Source organism: Mirounga leonina, unplaced genomic scaffold (genome assembly GCF_011800145.1).
Source record: "Mirounga leonina isolate KUSES-001 unplaced genomic scaffold, KU_Mleo_1.0 Mir_205, whole genome shotgun sequence".
NCBI lineage: Eukaryota > Metazoa > Chordata > Mammalia > Carnivora > Phocidae > Mirounga > Mirounga leonina.
The window spans coordinates 3,433,262-3,451,701 of NW_023270515.1; the positions used below are offsets into that span (position 1 = coordinate 3,433,262).

At 57.6% G+C, this 18,440-nt stretch overlaps 1 protein-coding gene across 1 annotated transcript in view; it reads left to right on the forward strand.

Annotated features, from left to right (window-relative positions):
* The first annotated feature begins 1,196 nt into the window (after positions 1–1,196).
* UMODL1 (uromodulin like 1) overlaps positions 1,197–18,440 on the forward strand; it is a 59,169-nt gene continuing 41,925 nt past the window's right edge. The window contains exons 1-7 of the mRNA XM_035028854.1: positions 1,197–1,248; positions 1,997–2,239; positions 7,919–8,080; positions 8,815–8,933; positions 11,669–11,855; positions 13,780–13,912; positions 15,279–15,286. Coding sequence (XP_034884745.1) covers positions 1,197–1,248; positions 1,997–2,239; positions 7,919–8,080; positions 8,815–8,933; positions 11,669–11,855; positions 13,780–13,912; positions 15,279–15,286 — 904 coding nt within the window. The remainder of the gene's footprint in view (positions 1,249–1,996; positions 2,240–7,918; positions 8,081–8,814; positions 8,934–11,668; positions 11,856–13,779; positions 13,913–15,278; positions 15,287–18,440) is intronic.

Genomic DNA, 18,440 nt, shown 5'->3' on the forward strand with positions numbered 1-18,440 from the left:
GCAAAACAAAGTCTAGAGCCACCTTCCCGGTTTCTCGGTGCAGGAAGCCTTGGGCTTTTTGTCTTGTTGGGCACTGTCCCATCATTACTCAGTGAGTGGCGACACTCACCGTGGCCGCTTCTCCAGTCCCTCATCCACGTGATAGCCAAGCTCTGGGCCATTACCTGGCCTGGGAAGCTGGTTTCTGCTGCCCTGCCCCGGGTACGAGGCCTCCCCATTCCTCGCCACAGCACCCCTTTGGTGAGGAGGGGCAGCAGGCTCTCTCCTCTGCCAGAGGCTCTGCCACCGCAGTGCTGACCGGGAGGCAGGCACGTGGCTCACGTGGCTCTGGAGTGGGCTTGCTCTGGGTGCTGGGATCCAGCCCCATGTTCCGCCCAGAGTAAGGCTGCAGGCCCCTCATCAGCCTGGAGGGCTGGCTCAGCCCCTCTTCTCCCGGGGGTCGCCAGCCCCCAGAGTCTTGCTTTCTGCACACTTGTGGGATGCTGTGAAACCGAAGGACAGCGTCTTTGGGGCGCCGTCCTGGTGTTGGGGATGCAGATGATTTCTGTCTCAAAGCTCCTTCCAGAAGCCCAGCTTCTCACTGCGGGTACACACTATAATATGGAGCACCTACCCCGTGGCGGTACGGTTTCATAAAGCCGAGCGCTCAGAGGTTAAGTATCTGATAGTGTAAAGGACGGTCAAACCGTCCCTTTATCCTACACCGAGAGCCCCAGGCTGGCTGCACAGCCTGAGTTCCCGGGGGTTCCCTGGGGCTGCCTTGGCATAGCACCACGAGGCTGGGGCTTCAGGAGCAGAGCTTATCTCCTCCCAGCTCTGGAGGCCAGGAGTCTGAGATCAAGTCTGAGATCAAGGTGTGGGCAGGGCTGGTTTCTCCTGAGGCTGTGACTGAGAATCTGCTCCATCCTCTCCCCCAGCTTCTGGGGGTTTGCCAGCAATCTGGGCGCTCCTTGGTTGGTGGCGGTATCTCTCCAATCTCTGCCTGCGTCTTCCCACGTCGCCCTCCCTGTGTGCCTGTCTCTGTCCAAATTTCCCCTTTTGTAAGGACACCAGGCATAATGGATTGGGGCCACCCTACTGCAGTATAAGCTCATCTCAGCTAATGATATCTGCAAACACCTATTTCCAGAACTTCAACACATGATTTTTAGAAGGGTGGGTGGGGACATGATTCAGCCCATGATAATCCCTGCTACATGAGGAGACAGAGGTTCCGTGGGCAGACGGGGACGCCCCAGGCTGGTGAAGGTAGGGGGTGCCTCGGGGTCTTGAGAACCCAGCTATCAGACTGACAAAGGGGCGGGGGCCGTGGGCGTCTGTGCACAGCAATCGGGCTCCAGGTGAGAGACACAGGGACCCAGCGGGCAGGTGGACGTCGTCCTCGGTGGGGCACTGTGCTCTCCTCTCTGACAACAGCTGTCCTTGTCAGACTGAGCTTTACCGTCTAGAAACTTTCATGTGTGCTCGAGGTATTGCTTATTTACCTTCCTCCTCGTTCCCAAAAAGGCTGCCATTGCACCTGAACCTGGCTCGTAGCAGCCCCTCATATATATTTGCTGAGGGAATGGCCGCGGATTCATTTCATGTGTGACATGCCTGAGGCTCGGGGAGATTCAGAGGCGTGCGCAGGATTCTCCAGCCAGCAGGGTTGGGGAACAGGGTGCAGGAAACAAGGACAAGAGCCCCAGATGTTTGGACCCTGCCCTCCACGTCTTTAGTGCACCGTCAGCCCCCCAGCTGTGTGTGTGTGTGGGGGCAACTCCAGGCTCTGCAGAGAGGACTTCTGAGCGTGCAGGTCCCTGTTTACCCTTGACTCCTCCGAGTTCACACGATTACCTGACTTCTCAGCGGGCCGGTGGGCAGATGCTGGGGGCGCTGCTGGCCTCCGTTGCTCTTGCAGAAGTGGAAGATCGGCCCAGAACCCCTTCTATCGATTTGATTCCGGCGTTTTCTTCTTCGCTGTTTTTCCTCCATCCTTCCTCCCACCCCCTCGTAGAAAAAGGCGTTTCCTTGCTGAGCTTCCAGCTGTGCAACTACAGCGTGACCCGAAACATCCAGAAGGTGGAGGCTGTCCAGGCATCGCACGTGATCTACACTCCCTGCGGCGGGTGGATCCCATGGAGGCGGTGCCCTAAGACGGTTTACAGAACCCAGTATGTGGCTGTGGAGGTCCCTGAGTCCAGGAACGTGACCGACTGCTGTGCGGGCTATGAGCAGCTAGGCCTCTATTGCGTCCTGCGTGAGTCCGGGGTGGCCGGCGGGCGGGGGGCCCCGGGACCCCTGATGAGACTCAGGACAGGCACTGTTCGCACCTCTTAGCCCTTCTGGAACAATGGTTCTCAAGCTAGAGCGTGCATCAGGATCATCTGGAGGGCTTGTCCAAGCTCAGATCACCGGCCCAGCCCCAGATCTCGGAACCAGCGGGTCGGGGTGGAGTACAAGCTCCTAGCTGGTCCTGATGCTCTGGGGCCCCCCTTTGAGAACCTGTGCTTTGGAGTAGTGGTTCTCAGGCCTGACTGCACACCGAAGCCCCTGGGCAGCTTTAAAAATGCTAATGCGTGGATGCGGTCCTCAGAGAAGGTGATGGAATTGGTCTGGGGCATAGCTGGGGCACTGGGTTTTTTTTTAAAGGTCTCGAGCGCTTTGAACACGTAGCTGAGTTTGAGAACCAGCATTGCAAACTCTTCTGTATTGGTGATCTTTTCTTTTTAAAAGCTGCAGTGGAATGCTTCCTTCACCTCAAATCCTAATCTGAGCCCCCATGTGTGAAAGAGAGGGAAAGATTCCCCTCGGTCCTCTTCCTTCCTCAGGGCTGTTCGGAAGATGCTTGAGCCAGTTGCCCGGGAGACCAGTGTGGCTGTCCCCGGCCAAGTGTGCGAGGCCAGGGGGGCTGGGCTTTGCAGCATTCAGGGCTGAGCCTCTTGACATGGAGGGAACTTTCCAGAAGACCTCTTCCAGGGGAAAGGATGCATGTGTGTGGGTGTGGGTGGTGGTGGTGGTTAAATTTGAGTCAATACCAGATCTAAAATGAGTTTCTGAGCCGCCAGAAGGTCTCCCTGCCCCCACCCTGTCAGGGAGGGGAAGTGGGACGGGTGTGGCCCCAGTGAGTTTCCAGGGGCCACCCCTAGAAAGGAAGGCTGCTGCCTGCAGAGTGCACAAAGCCACCGTCCAGGGGTCCGGGAGGGGCATCCCACATGACCCGTCCCCAGGGGGCCCAAGGCCAGGACGCTGCACACGAGGGGCGCCAGCCGCCTCCCCACCCTGCGGCTACAGGATGTAGTTGGTGCAGCCCCTGCAGAAGGCAGTGTGGGCTTGGCGCCCTGAGTCATCCCGAGCATGCCTTTCTCAGGCCCCCGAAGCCACCTCACAGAGGACAGAGCTGGTGACGCGTCCCACCGACCCAGTTCAGAGAGCCGCACACAGAGATGAGCGTTAAAATGACACCACTGTCACCAAGGGGCGCCATCACCAATACGAACCTCAGGGCCCACAGCCTGCTGCCAGCCCCGTGTTCCCACCGGTTCCCTGAGGGGGTCCTTGCAGGGTGGGGCTTCCCCTGGGGTCCTGCCAGGGCCTGGATCGGAGGAGTCCCTTCCCGTACGGACACTGGCCCCCTTTCCACCTTCCCTGTCTCCAAGGAAGCGCTGCCTGGGAGCACCTCTCTTCCTGGGGCTGGTGGGGGTCCTGGTGTTGGGGAGGACTCAGGCCGCGCACCTTGGCGTGGAGGGTCAGGATCCGGGGTAGAAGGTGGGGGCCGCCCGGTCCCGTCCATTTTCACCTGTGAAGGCCACTCTCCTCCCACCTGCTCGCTGCTGCTGGGGGGTCACTTGACTAGTGAGGGCACCTGCCCAGAGGAGCCCCTGGAGCGCCTGGGCCCCCCCAGCCCCCCGCGCTGCCTGGCGCCATCCTGTCAGGTTGCTGCCCCACTGTGCTAAACCGGCGAGCTCTCACGGGCGGGGAGGCCCGGCGTCCCGTCCCCGCCACCAGCTGCTCATCTTTCTTGCCCTCGACAAGCCAGCCCCCCAGGAAATGCCTCTCGGGGGATGTCAACCCCACTTTCGGGGTGTTGGTACCTTTCATTAGGAACTCACCAGGTGTGGAGAGGCCCAGAACATTCTAGTTAGAGAGTCCCATGGGCAGGGCTCTCTGGGGGAACTGCTGGTGTGGCTGGGGTAGGGAGGGCGAGGCTGTGGCGGGGAGCCAGAAAACGAGAGGCCCCTCCGAGGTGGCTAAGTGGGGTGGGGGTCGCCCCCGGCCCTTAGAGAGTCGTTCTAGTAGCCGTGTGGAGAGGAGGTGGCCAGGAGCCCGGAACGAAGGAGAAGAGGACCTTGATTGTGTGCGTCCTTTATGACAGGCCAGCCGGGCAGGTTCTGGGTCACTGATGGCCGGGACCCCCCCCATGCAGATGGGGTCACAGACCTGGGGGTGGGCAGGTGTCTTGACCAAGGTGGCATAGACCTGGGTTGGGTCTCCCCAACCCCAGGTCAGATTCAGTTTGTGGCATTTGAGGAAGGGACGCTGGTGGGGTGGGGGAGGGGCAGGGGCACCGAGCTTGGGCCTCTTCCCAGGAAGGCCCCTGCTTGGTGCCAGGGCCCCATGTGACACCACAGCTGCCATGGGGCCTCTGTGTGGCGGCCCCGCCCTCCTCACGCCGTGCTCAGCTCCTTTGATCAAAGCTTGGTCACAGGTGCAGGGCGCCGGGCTGGCTCTCTAGAACGGGAAGTGAGAAGTCTCTCTAAGTGCCCTTAGACCTGCTGCTTGATTTGCACAGAATGAGACAGGGGCCAGCGCCTGGGGCAGCCACAGGGCACAGCCTGGGGATTTGGGGAGGATGGGAGGGCCGAGGGTCCTCTTCCCTCCAAGTGGGGCGTGACCTGCATCTTGGCAACGGGTTTTCTCGGCTGGGACTCTTCCCCCCAGGCAGCCGTGAACCCCCAAGCTGGCTGGCTCCTATCCCCTCCCACTCAGCAACCGACCTTCTAAAAAGGGAAGACCGTTATGAGTACACGTGTGATGTTCTCTTCAGTCTAGATAGAGGACTTTTTCCATTTTTGTTTTCTTAAAAGTCCAGCATTGGGGAAACAATGATAAGTCACACATGACTTCATTTCAATGTATCGTCAATACAATTACAAAAGTGAATTACATGAGCCAGGCAGAAACTCTGGAAACACAGAAAAGAACAAAGAGAAATCAGCCGTGCGCCCACTGCCCACGCACGACCACTGTCGATATGCTCCTTAGTCCCCGTGCAGGGCAGGCGTTCTAGAAACGCGTGGTCGCTCTGACCCGATTCTTTGTACCATATTCTTCCCACTTAGCAATTCCTCTGGAACACCGTTCCTGTCAATAGATTTTCTGAGCGGCATGGCTTAATGGCCACAGGACCTTACGTCATAGGCGTAGCTATAGCCCCTTGATGAAGCAAGCCCCTACCACTGAATGTCTAGCTGCTTCCAACTTTTCATTAGTATAAATACCACCGTGATGAGTATCGTGTGGTACAAGCACTGCTGAGCTCGGGGGGCATGATTCACTCATGATGAATTCCTAGGAGCGTCCCAGCCGATACTCACCCACGGCGGTGACAGCCCGGGTTTCCACAGGCTCATCATCTGGGCGAGCCCGGGACCCCAGGGGGCCAGGAGGCTCCCCCAGTGGGTGACCAGCACCCCTTTGGGGAAGGATTGGGGGCGGGAATGATGATTCCAGAGCCGGTCAGATTCCCAGGCCTGGGGAGAGACTTGAGTGCCGCTGTCCAGATGGAAACTTCCGGGCCATCTCGTTGACCTGTGACCAACCTTGGGTTGTCAGGCACTGGGCAGTCCTGTTTCATTGTTTGTGCTGAGTTTGTGGAAGGAGAAGCAGATTTTTGACTTTCCACCAAGTTGGGACTGTTGACTGTTCTCTTGGGCTCTCAGTAAGCAGTTGGGCTGCAAGGACGGAGGGGCAGGGCCAGCAGCAGCTACATCAAGGTGAACTTTAACTTGAAATCACTTCTGTTGTGATCGGGCAACCATTTTTGGAAGCCAGTTTTTCTTGGTGGCCTGCATTTTCTTTTCATTTAAATAAACCTCTTAGTTTAGAGTAGTTGCAGATTTACAGAGAGGTGGCAGAGACGGTAGACGGTCCCCGTATCCCCTGCCCGGCGCCCCTGATGGTGGCGCCTTCCGTTACCATGGCACGTCTGCCCCAATGAAGGAACCCACATCGTGCATCACTGCTAGTTCAACCTCACACTTTATTTGGATTTTACTTTTTTTTTTTTCCTAGTGTCATTTTTCTGTCCCAGGAGCCCACCTTACATCTAATCTCATGTCTCCTTGGCCTGTTGGTTTTTACGATGGGAAGGAAGGCAATGACCTTGAGGTCCCTGAGGGGTGGCCCTACAGGGATGCCGGCATTTCCACCCCAGCGAGGATCCCAGGCTGCGCCACCCGCCGGAGCTCCATGCCCCCAGAGCCAGCCCCAACGTGGCGATGTCTCCAGGACTTTTAGATGTTGGAACAGGCACCTGGCTGACTGGGAAGTGGTGAGGGAACCACAGACGGCATGGAGAGGAAGTGGTATTGAGGCTGAACGTCAAGCCTTCGCTCAGCAGTGTGGGTCACGCTGGCCTAGCTCCATGAGAAGAGTGAACACAGACTCTCCTTCTCTGGGCAGTTTTGGCTTTCTCCTCCCTTCCCTGGCTAGCACAGCTGCCCTGAGTGATATGCTCCCAGCACAAGGAGGGGCCCTGCCTTCTGTCTGTCTGGAGCCTTCTGCAGAGACCATGGCAGACCCAGGGGGCTGTCCCTGGGACTGAAGCCCCCGCCGATTCCCTTCCACATGGGACCCCACGCGTCTCGCAGGGGCTAACCTTCCCTACCCTTGTGGGATGTTTGCAGAGCGTGGTCACCTGATGACCTCCTCTGCTTTCCCTGGAGTCTGGAGGGCATGGAACGGCACTTCCAAAGGTCCGGTAGGGTGCGGGGCTTTAGATGAATCTGGGCCAAGCTGCATGCACTTGCCTGACACCCAAGGTAGCTGGAGCCCTCATCCCCGGTGTGGGCGACAGGAAGGCTGTGGATCACACAGGCCCTTCCTCAGACACCTGTGCCCTTCCCTGCTGCCCCCAGCCTCCTCGAGCTCTCCGCTGCTGGGCCTCCTTCATCCCCTGCTGCCCTGAGCCCAGCTGCCCCTCTGGGCATGCAGCCCCGCCCACTGCCACGGGTCCAGCCACGGGAGCGCCCCCAGCAGAGTGCCCCACCTTGAGGGAGGCACCCTGGCTTCCCCAGGGTCAGGTTCTTCTTGCTCTTTAGCTTTCCACCACCCTGAACGCCAGCACCGTAACTCCCAGCCAGTCCCCTTGAGCCCGCGGATTCTCCGTTAGTTTGCTGCATCTCAGTCCCCAAAAGCCCTTTTCTTCAAAAGCCCATCATGTCTCCACCACTCCCAGGCCTAGTTTCTGTAGGTCTATGTGCATACTGGCCTTGTCCACTGGAATCTAAGTGTCTTGGAGGGGGGACTTTGCCTCTGGCCCACTGCTGGCTGCTGGGCACCTAGCATGTGCCTGGCACATAGTAGGTGCTCAATAAATATTGAATGAGTGAGTGAGTGAGCTATTGGGATACAGAGCAGCAAGGGGGTCTCTAAGACAGGATGGAGCCCCTGTACCTGGCCTAGAAAGAAGGGGACGCCCAGTACCCCAGCTCACACCGTCCTCCTCCCAGGAAAGATGGTTAGACTACATTAAAGTCAGAGCACCTGGCCCCGGATGGTTTGCTCTGCAGGACATGGCAAGGCGATGCCCAGCCCAGGACATGGCCCTTGAGCGGGTGGTGCTGCGTGTCTCCAAGAACCGCAGATGGAATCCAGTGTCGGGAACACCACTGCTTGTGGCCAGCGTCACTGATTGCTAATCACTGCCCCCCCCCAGCCCTGAATCGGTCCAGGGAGTTTGCCTCGAGACCTGGGGTCTGCCCGGTGGTGGGGCTCGGAGCACCCGCCTCACCCTGCGTGCTGGACACAGACTGCCCGGGACTTCAGAAGTGCTGCCCCTCATCCCGGGGCCACCACTGCGTGGCTCCTGACCTCCGAGGTAGGGTTGAAGCCCTGGTCTGGGGGAAGGGCGGGGTGGGTGGGTTTCCAGAAGCAGCAGCTCCATTTTACAGAGAGCCTGCAGCCGCGTGCATGGGCGCGTTCCACTCCTGGGCGATGCCTTTGTCCACATCTGGCCACTGAAATCTCAGAGGGAGGACTGCTCACGGGGGTCCCGAGGAAGGAGGCTATTCTTGGAAGAGCAGTGACTCCGATCTCCCCGGTGTGCTGGAGAAGCCCAGGGGCTCAGGGGGTGCCCGTCGGAAGCTGAGCTGTGTCATGGCGGGGAGACGTAGAGATGGTGGCTGGGGGCTCCTGCAGGACACCGGTTTGGCAGATCTGCAGCCTGGCCCTCAGTATGCACCTGTCTGGTCTGGAAAGTTCTGCCACTGACCGTGGGTTGCTCCCAAGAGGACGGGATGGTCCTGGCTCAGAACTAGGGAAATACATTTAAATGTTGTATATGTATCATATGTGATAGATGTTATAATGTTACAGTATCAGCAGGGTATGTATCCGTATAGTACAAAGTAATAGTGTACGTTCAATCCGACCGTACACACCACATTATCTGGTGTATGTAGGGCTATGTATATATTATAACGTAAGAGAAGGGAGGGCTGGCAGGTGGGGCAAGTGTCCCAACTGTCCCTGGTGGCAGATTTCTTTGTATGACCTTCTGTTGGCCCCAGCCTCTCCCAGGCCTGTAGTTCATCACAGTGTTTCCTCGCGCAGCTCCAGAGAGCCCTGTGACCTTCTGGTACCGGGTGACTGTCCTGGTGAAAATGGACTTCAAGGAGCTCGAGGAGGTGGACCCCAGACTCCTGGACCACATGCGGCTTCTGCACTCCATGGTAGGTGGGGAGGAAAGGGCAGGCCGCCGGGGCTGACTCAGGTGGAGGCACCAGGTGGGAACCGAGGGTGGAGGCGGGGTTTCCACAAGTGACCCCGACATGGCTGACTCGGAACCAAACGTGAATTCTTAACTAAAAAAAAAAATAAATAAGCCGTAAAGAGGTACGACTTAGGTGCCGTAAGTGGCGATGAGTGGCAGCGTGCGGCCTGATTGTTCTGAGGTAGCAGTGTTGTGTGCTAAAACCCGGGATCTTTTAGTTTCAAGAGAAGGTGCCGCAGTGTAGACGGCCTAGGCCCCAGAGCTGTGCCCTCGCGAACTTCACTCAAGATCCCTGTGGTTCCAGCCCCCATCCCGTGGAATTCGGCAGGCCTCCCGGAACGTGCCGGGCGGGGGCCTCTCGATGAGGGTTCTTTTTTTTTTTTTTTTTTAAAGATTTTATTTATTTATTTGAGAGAGAGAGAATGAGAGACAGAGCATGAGAGGGAGGAGGGTCAGAGGGAGAAGCAGACTCCCTGCTGAGCAGGGAGCCCGATGCGGGACTCGATCCCGGGACTCCAGGATCATGACCTGAGCCGAAGGCAGTCGCTTAACCAACTGAGCCACCCAGGCGCCCCTCGATGAGGGTTCTGCGCTTCGGCATGGTCCGCATTTGGGGTTGGGTGGCTCTTGCTTGTGGGCCTGTCCTCACAGGGTTTCCACAGTACCCTGGCCTCCACACACAGGAAGCCAGAAACACGCACCCCTGTGACAACCAGAACTGTCTCTAGATGTGGCCGCATGTCCCCTGAGGGGCAACACCGGCCCTGGGGGAGAGCCCCCGCGGTGGACACAGCTCAGCAGAGCAGAGCTTTCTCACGGGAGCCCCCTCTATGCTGCACGGGGCCACGCGTGCCGGGACCCCCGCGGCGGGCAGGGCCTGGCTCCTCATCCCCACCGGGCGGCTTTCCCCGGGGGGACCGGCTTCCTGGGTGAGTGACCCGTGCAGTCACCCCATGAATAGAAGGGCCTCACTCTTGGCTTGATGCTCAGCTGCCACCTCGTGACGTGTTGAATAATTCTTGAACAAGGGGCCCCACGTTTTCCTTCTACATCGAGCCTGGCACATGATGTGGCTGGTCCCTCATGACCTTTAGAGCCCATAGGCGTGTCCCATCTGTGCCTGGGGGTCACAGTGTCAGTCCCAGTGGGGCCCCTTCTTGATGTGTGGCCCACGGGCAGGGACAGCCCCAGGACCGGCGGCATTCACACTCACCTTGTCTGGGCCGTCCAGGAAAGCAGCTAGACAGGTGTTCCAGAACGTCACCTTCCCCTGGAAGCCTCCTTAACTGTCCCAACTGGAAGGGATTTTTGTCTCTTTTTGGCTTGTTGAGGGGCTGGGGCTGCCCAATTGGCCAGTCAGAACACGGCTCTGCAGCCAGGCTGCCCTGGCAAATCCCAACACTGCTGCTCATCCCTTGGGCAAGTGACTTCACCTCTCTGGGCCTCAGATACCTGCATTCAATCGGAATAATCATCCTCCCACCTGAGACAGGGGCTCTGCGGTTTAAACAGTACACGTAAGGAGCTTACAGCCGTGCTGACAATGCAAGCTCTGAGTTGCGGTTGTTGGTAATTTAAATTTTTTGTCTGGGTCCCCCCTTTCCTCCTCGTGCTCCTGTGTGTTGCTCCTCCAGGCAGACTGTTCCCTCCCGCAGGGGTCCTGCCTCCCAGCGGCTCCCGCTCCGGCCGGTGCTGGGCGCCCTGACTCTGGGATTCCCATGAGGCCGGAGCCTGGGTGCTGTGTTCTGCCTCCCACCTGACCAGCTGGGTCTCCCCCGGAAGGAGGGGGCTTCGGGTCTCCCTGGGAGACGGGCTTTAGCACCCCCCGAACTGCCTTTCTGCTTTCCCGGGCCGGCGCTGTCTTGGGATCTCGAGATACCAGGATGGGCAAAGAAGAATTCGTATGAATTGAGAAAAGAGATCTTTAAGCCTCAAAAACAAAACAGAAAGCAAAACCCGGGCGTGAAGGACAGGAGACGGTGGTTTCTGCCCGCTCCTGACTCCACATCTCCCTTGGCGGGAGGGTGGGCTGGGCTCCTGCCAAGGGCTGCCAGGGAGGGGTCCTCCCAGGCCCCATTCCTGCGCATGTCCGGTCTGTGTCTGTATCCAGAGTTCTTCTTTGTGGAAGGACATGAGTCGTACTGGACAGATGCCCACCCCAGTGACCTCCTCATAACTAATGACATCTGCAATGACCCTATTTCCAAATAAGGTCCCATTCCGAGGTTCTGGGGATTAGGACTTCAACACGGGTTGTTGTTTTTTTTTTTTATAAAGATTTTATTTATTTATTTGAGAGAGAGAGAATGAGAGACAGAGAGCATGAGAGGGAGGAGGGTCAGAGGGAGAAGCAGACGCCCCGCTGAGCAGGGAGCCCGATGCGGGACTCGATCCTGGGACTCCAGGATCATGACCTGAGCCGAAGGCAGTCGCTTAACCAACTGAGCCACCCAGGCGCCCAACACGGGTTTTTTTTGAAGGGACCGCGATTTAGCCCATGACAATCGCACTGCAAAAGTATTTATAATCTGGTTTGTAGGACTTCTACTGGGCTGATGACAGAGGCACGACAGAGCAGAATAGCACGAGTATGCGCACGTGCTTACAATCAGTCTTTGCTTCTCCGGGCCGCAGGCTCCCTGTCTGTCTGACGGGTGCCCGCCCACGAGTGACGCTCCGGCTCTGGCCTCACAGGTCACCAGCGCCTTGCAGCTGCTGCGCCCCGCTGTCCACCACCTGCAGTCGGCCCGCGGGGCCACCTCCACCACGGCGTCCCAGCTGCTGTTGGGCCTGTGGCGGCCGGTGCCCGCGGCCCATGTCTCCGCGATGCTGGACGAGGTCGTGAAGCGCGTCTGTGCCGTGATCGCCATCCAGGTGCAAGGTGCTGCTTTCCCTCGGTCCCCTCCTTGGGGGTGCTGGGGGGGCGGGGCGGTGCTGCAGGAAGGACGATCCGGCAGGTGAGGGAGGGGACCTGTATTCAGCTCACTCTGACTCAAGTTGAAACTCTAAGCTCCAAGGTGAAGGTTTTGAGACAGGGTTTTTTTTTCTTTTTCAAAGATAATTTGAGAGAGAGAGAGAGCACAAGCGGGGTGGGGGCAGAGGGAGAGGGAGAGATTCTTTAAGCCGACTTCCCTGCTGAGCACGGAGCCCAACACGGGGCTGGATCCCATGACCCCGAGACCATGACCTGAGCCGAAACCAAGAGTCGGACGCTTAACCAACTGAGCCATCCGGGCGCCCTGAGAAGGGTTTTGCTTCCACGTCGCCCTTCCCTCAGCTTGCTCCCTTGGCTCGCTCCCTCCAGGTCCCCTCCACACTGTCCCACCCCCGATTCCCCTTCCACTCAAGCGCTGGTGAGCAAGTCCTAGAACAACTGGAACATGGCTGTCCCTTCAGTTCTTGGGTCCCTAACCTTCCCTGCTGCCAATCCCCACCTTCGCCAAGGACACCCTTGGCCCTAGGAGGCCCATTTAGTAGAACTGCACGACATTGAACTTGGTAAACCACACAGAGCTGGTCTTGTTTCTCAAAGGAATTACCTGGTCTTCTTCTTTTTTTGGGGGGGAGATCTTTGTCAGGGGTCAGCAAACTTTCTGGAAAGGGCCACACAGTACAGAGTTTTGGCTGTGAGCCCCATGGCCTCGGTCTCAATGGCTCAGCTCTGCCCTTGTGCTGAAAGCAACTCTGTACGGTGTGTGAGCAGAGGCCTGGGCCCCGTGGAACGTTCTAGCCCAAGCTGCACCTGCTGCTCCCTGGGCCGAGGGAGGACAGTTTCTCTTGCTGGTGGAGCTTCTGTAATACCGAAGGTCACACGTAAAGGGGGTGTGCCAGGGTCTGGAGCCCAGCGAAAACGCCAGTGATTGCATTTTACTCCCTTCAAAACCCACAAATGTTCTTGAAGACCAGACTGAGCCGGTAAGGGAAGGGGCTGTCTTGTCTGTTCTGAGGAGGCCCCCGTCGGAGACCACAGGCAGGCACCTGTAGTGAGCAAGTCGGGTTTATGACCCGAGGCAGCGAGAGAGAGAATGCACGGACAGAGAGCCTGGCCATCTCGTCGTGGGGGTTGGGCAGTCCACTGGAGGACAGTTTGGGTAGGAACAAAGACCCTAAGGAAGTGGGGCTTTGTTCTAGGTCAGACCCTCTCAGAGAGCGGATGCAATGCTGAGACTGGGCGTCTCAGCAAATCTTGTCTAGAAGGAGGGGACCGCCAGCACGAAGATAAGCCATAACTGGAAAAGAATTAACAGTCACTCGTTTCGGCCAAGCGAGTGGGGTGATGTTTTGCAGGTGATTCGGTGTCTGTGGTTCCTGTCTGGCTTAGATAAAACTGTGACGTGGCCTTGCTTGGTCGCACTTTATCCTGGTCATGGAGCAGCCTTGTCTGGGCTGGTGTTCCGCCAGACTGTCCACCCGTTAGAGGCGTGTGACAGGCCTCTTCTGAACGCCAGGGGTGGCTCCCTTCTCCTTCTGGTCCAGAACACCGCCCGTCCACAAGGTTTATGCTTGGGCAGGAGTTTCAGACCCCATCATTTCATGACCCTTCAGACTCGCTGGTGGCAGCAGGCTCCCCACCCCCAGCACATGGCGCTGCAAGGTGGGGGTGCTGCATGCCTGAGACGTGGGCCACCTGCGTGGAGGGACACCTGGTGGGCCCGGGGGCTCACTAAGACAGGGCTCCAGAAGTTACCCTGAGACCACTGTCTGAGCCACTTCTTCAGCCCGTGTGACGCCCGTCTGGAGGTTAATGCGAATGACAAGGTGGTTAGGGCTGTGACAAGTGTCTCACCCACTCCTCTTGTCAATAGATGTCGACGAGTGCTTCATCGAAGAACTCACTGCCTGCTCCGAGGGGGAGCGGTGTTCGAACGTGGAGGGCTCATCCCAGTGCACCTGTCACCCCGAGCCGCCGGCCTCGGCTCCCCGGAAGCTGAACCACACGTGTGGAGGTGAGCGACCGGGCCCTCCCAGCTGGGAGAGGCATGGCCGAGGGAATCTGCTCAGGCTAAATGGTCCACAGGCCACAGAGATCCTCATGTCTTGCAGAGAGGAAATGACTGACTCGTGTCCCAAAGAGTCACTTAGTTCTTTCCAGCATACTGGGTCTCCTAGTGGGCTATTCTTGCGTTCGTCCTTGGACTTAGTGAATGTTTGTTTATGTGCCGTTCACCGTGCTGGATGCTGGTGGTAGAAATGCGTGCAAATAGGTCACAACCTTTGCTCTTGGGAAACTCAGTAGAGAACACACCAGAGGCTTGCCAGGCAAGGCAGATGCCTGCATAGCTTATTGCTTAAATCGGGACCCTTCCGAGAACGACGGGGACGTGATCAATACTTACACTGGGACCACAGGAGTGACCTGGACTGTCCGTGTGACCACATGGTCAACCTAAATGGCACCGACAAGCAAGTGTCCATCTCTGGCCCAGGCGGGTCAGGGGATGTGACAGGTGTATACCGGGGGCTGGGGGTATGTGATTGGCTTCTGCCATCAAGGGGCTTCTAGTAAGAAGTGGCTGAGTTTTGAAAGTGCTATGGCGTCGGTCAGCAGAGCCCTGGAATTTGAGGGGCGGAAGGCGGTGTGGAGAGGTGGAATTGAGGCATCCATTGGAGAGAAGCCCTTGGGACTTCCTGATTAATTCGGTGCAGGAGAGGAAGAGGGGACAAGGCAGTCCTGGTTGAACCATGAACACGTGGTGATTCCTGGGTGGGTCGGGGCGGCTATTAGGGTTATTAGCACTGCCTTTGATTATAGTAGTTTATATTGAGATGGCAATGGGATCAAGGGTCCATGCCAGGTGCTGACCGAGTTGGATGTTTGGTGCTGGTGCTCCCAGGGGGCTGCCCTACATGAGTAACCGCGGGGCGTCCGCGTCCAGGTGGCACTAGCCCTTCGGGCATGGGCATGGCTGGGAGAAGGGAAGGAGGCCTTGGCCCGGAGTCCGTGCGGGACGAGGTGCTGACACATTGCCAGGGCGAGGCAGGAAGCACGGCAGGAAGGAGCCTCCAGCAGTCGAGAAGGAACCATCCTTCACAGGTGTGTACCCCGAAGAGGCTCAGAGAAATGAGCAGACCTGGAGGAGGCGTGGACTCTCAGGAGGGCCTTTTGGGAAGACGGGAGATGTCAACGCACACTTGTGTGCTGGTGGGGAGAGACCCTGGCTACTTCTGGCAGCTCTGGGACCCAGGTCCAGCCTTCCCTTCTCTGGGAGGCTGCCCTTGGAATGTCTTCTCCCCGACGACCACGGGCCGTCCCCAGCTGGGATGATGGTCACCTGCAGTTGCAGGGCTGGCGCCCGGGAGGCAGCTGGGATGGTGAGCGGGAGATGAGCATCTGGAACCACCAGCTCACGTGGAGGGAGCGGTGAGGGTCAGGTTATACACTCCGAGGCTGCCCGTGTGCTGACCCGGGGCCTGCGGCGGTCCCTCTCACGGCAGAAGGCGCTTTGCAGATGGGATTTGCTAAGGGTCTCGAGCTGGGGGTGGATGATGGATTATTTGTGGGGGCAGTGTCACCACAGGGTCCTCGTAAGAGGGAGGCAGGAGGCTCGGAGGCGGAGAGAGGAGACGGTCGAGGGAAGCGGAGGGGGCCCAGGGGCTGTGCGTGGCTTTAAAGGTGAGGGGACCACTGGCCATGGAGACTGCGGAAGGCAGGGTCCGGATTCTCCCCTGGAGTCTCCGGAAGGAGCACAGCACCGCCCACACCTGTATCTTCGACCTCTGCCCTGCAGAGCGGTAAGAGTGAATTTCTCTTGTTTTAAGCACTACGTTTGTGCTGATTTGTTACAGCAGCTTCGGGAAACTCATACACAGAGTGAGGTCAGGCCCCAGAGGAGGTGCGTGCCTGATGGAGCCCAGGAACCAGGAGGTGGTGGGGACAGAGTGCAGAGGAGGGGTCGGGGACAGGGGCAGGACCAGGCAGGACCCACCCTGCACAGATGTGATAAGGCCACGGAGATCCTTCAGTCTTTATTCTGGAAGCTTGTAGACAAATATAAGCCCAGAGAGGAGTGTGATGAATGTCCGCTGGTCCCCTGGGGACCCTTCCGACTCCACCTCTGTCCCCATCTGCTGCCCACCCCCAGCCTCATTATTCCGAACCCCCTTCAGTATATCCCTCCATTGGTCACACTCCAGGATGTATCTCGAGGAGATGAAAAACCCAAATACCAGATCATAGCATCCCTAAAAACCCCAAACTACAGTTCCTTAATCTCATCAAACATCCAGTCTGTTGACATTTCTCATTGCCCCATCACCATCATAATTTTTGACAATTTGTTTGAATTGCGGTCTGGGGGTTTCCCTCCACCTCTCTGTTTCTCCTTGTAATTGCTGGAGGATCCGGTGCCCCTTCCCCCAGCTGAGTTTCCCATAAGCTGGGATCTGCCGACTGGCATCCAGGGGCCCTCTATACCTGTCCCCGTTCTCTGGATTTTCTAAACCACAGTTGGCTCTTCGTTTAATGGTGCCTGGATCCCTGCGCATCTGATGAAGCCAATGGATCCTTTCCTAAAATGTTCCCAAGTGCATCAAATATATGGGATGACAGAGCAGACCGACCATACTGAGACACAGTTATCAAAATCTCATGACCCCAAGTGGTGACTCAGCTGCCCAAAGCCACGCTGTCCCCTTTCATCCCTTTGGTCAACTGACGGTTGCGGGACTTGGCCGCTGTGTCTCCCCACTGGAAACCTTCAGGGAAGGCGGCATGCATGGGGCAACATGTCCCAGAGATTCCTGGCAACCAGGTCCGGTTGCCTACTCTGGCACCATCTTCATGGAAGACCCTTCCCTGTCACCTTCCTTTCCCCATGTCCCCCCTTTACTGCCCAAATTTCCCGGAAGTACCTGCTTGAGAATCCTTGTCTCAGCGCCTGCTTCTGGGAGAGCCCAAACTGAGTTGTAAGCTATGCACAGCTCCGTGCATTGGTTAAATCATGCAGTTCAGCCATGGGAGTGATGAGCCCGGATGATGCTCAGAGAGGCCACACCGTCCTGTGGTACGAGACTTCTGTGGTTTCCGCAGGCACCAAAGTCACGACCGAAGGAAAAGCTACATTCTAGTCAGATGCTAGTAAAAATAAAGATCCGTTTTCTCATCTACCTTTTTGGACCCCTGATGTCTGTCTATGATCCCCATCCAGGTTAAGAACCCTAACTGGGGGGCGCCTGGGTGGCTCAGTCGTTAAGCGTCTGCCTTCGGCTCAGGTCATGATCCCAGGGTTCTGGGATCGAGCCCCGCATCGGGCTCCCTGCTCTGCAGGAAGCCTGCTTCTCCCTCTTCCGCTCCCCCTGCTGTGTTCCCTCTCTCGCTGTGTCTCTCTCTGTCACATAAATAGATAAACAACAACAACAAAAAAGAACCCCTAACTGGGGTTAAGGAGGGCACGTGATGTGATGAACGCTGTGTGTTACAGGCCACTGATGAATCACTGACCTCTACCTCTGAAACTAATGATGTCCTATATATTGGCTAATTGAATTTAAATAAATTAGGAAAAAAGAACCCTTAATACAGAGGCACCGTTAGATTCAGATTCAGATTTGACCTTTTCTTGGCAAGGCTCCTTCATACGCCCTAGGTGGTGTCCTGTTCTTCCACGATACGGGTTGTCCCTGTTCCTGCTGCCTTAGTGGCAGGAGAAGAGTAAGCAGGATTTTTGTGGGACTGTCCTCTGAGTTAGACGGGACTCTGGAGGGCGCCCAGCGGCAGACGGGATGACCTGGCGCACCTGTGGGCTGGGGCGCTCTGCTGCTGGGTGCAGAACAGACCAGAGGGGTCGTGGCAGACCCCGAATCCCACCTCTCCTTCCTTAGTGATGGAACTGGGAGTTTTATGTGAGATGTGCCCTGCTGCAAAGACATTTCTCTACCTCCTTTGCAGGTGGGGTGGCCACATGACTCACCTTAGCCAGTGAGATAGAGTGGAAGTCTCCACGGGAGTTGGGAAGACTGCGTAAGGATACTGGCCCCGCTGAGACCAGGGTGGGCACGGCACCATGATGGTCAAGGCCCTGTTCGCCATCCGAGCCACATGGTGACCTTGAGGTTAGACCCTAGCGATGAAGGAGTGAAGACAGAGAAGGAGCCTGGGCCTGAGCTGCCACGGATGTTCTCCACGTGAGGGGTATGCCTGGGGGGTGGAGCCCTGTGCTGTGGGCTTTCCTCTTATGTGCAGCTGCTGATCCCGCTCTCACGGAGTTGGGGCAGGGTACCCGGCTGGCGATGGGACAGTGGGTGCGGTGGGGACAGGCCTCCCCAGGACAGCGGGGCACGAACTACGGGCAGCGCTAGCAGGACAGGAGGCTGCAGGTCAGGGTTGCACCTTGCGATGCCCCGGGCACCTTCTCTCCGATGGCACAGCCTAGATGCAGAGACAGCCCCTCCCTGTGGCCATGCAAACGTGGTCGTTCCGGAACCTGGTTTATTACTTTAACAATCTGTACCAACAGAGGAGGTAAAG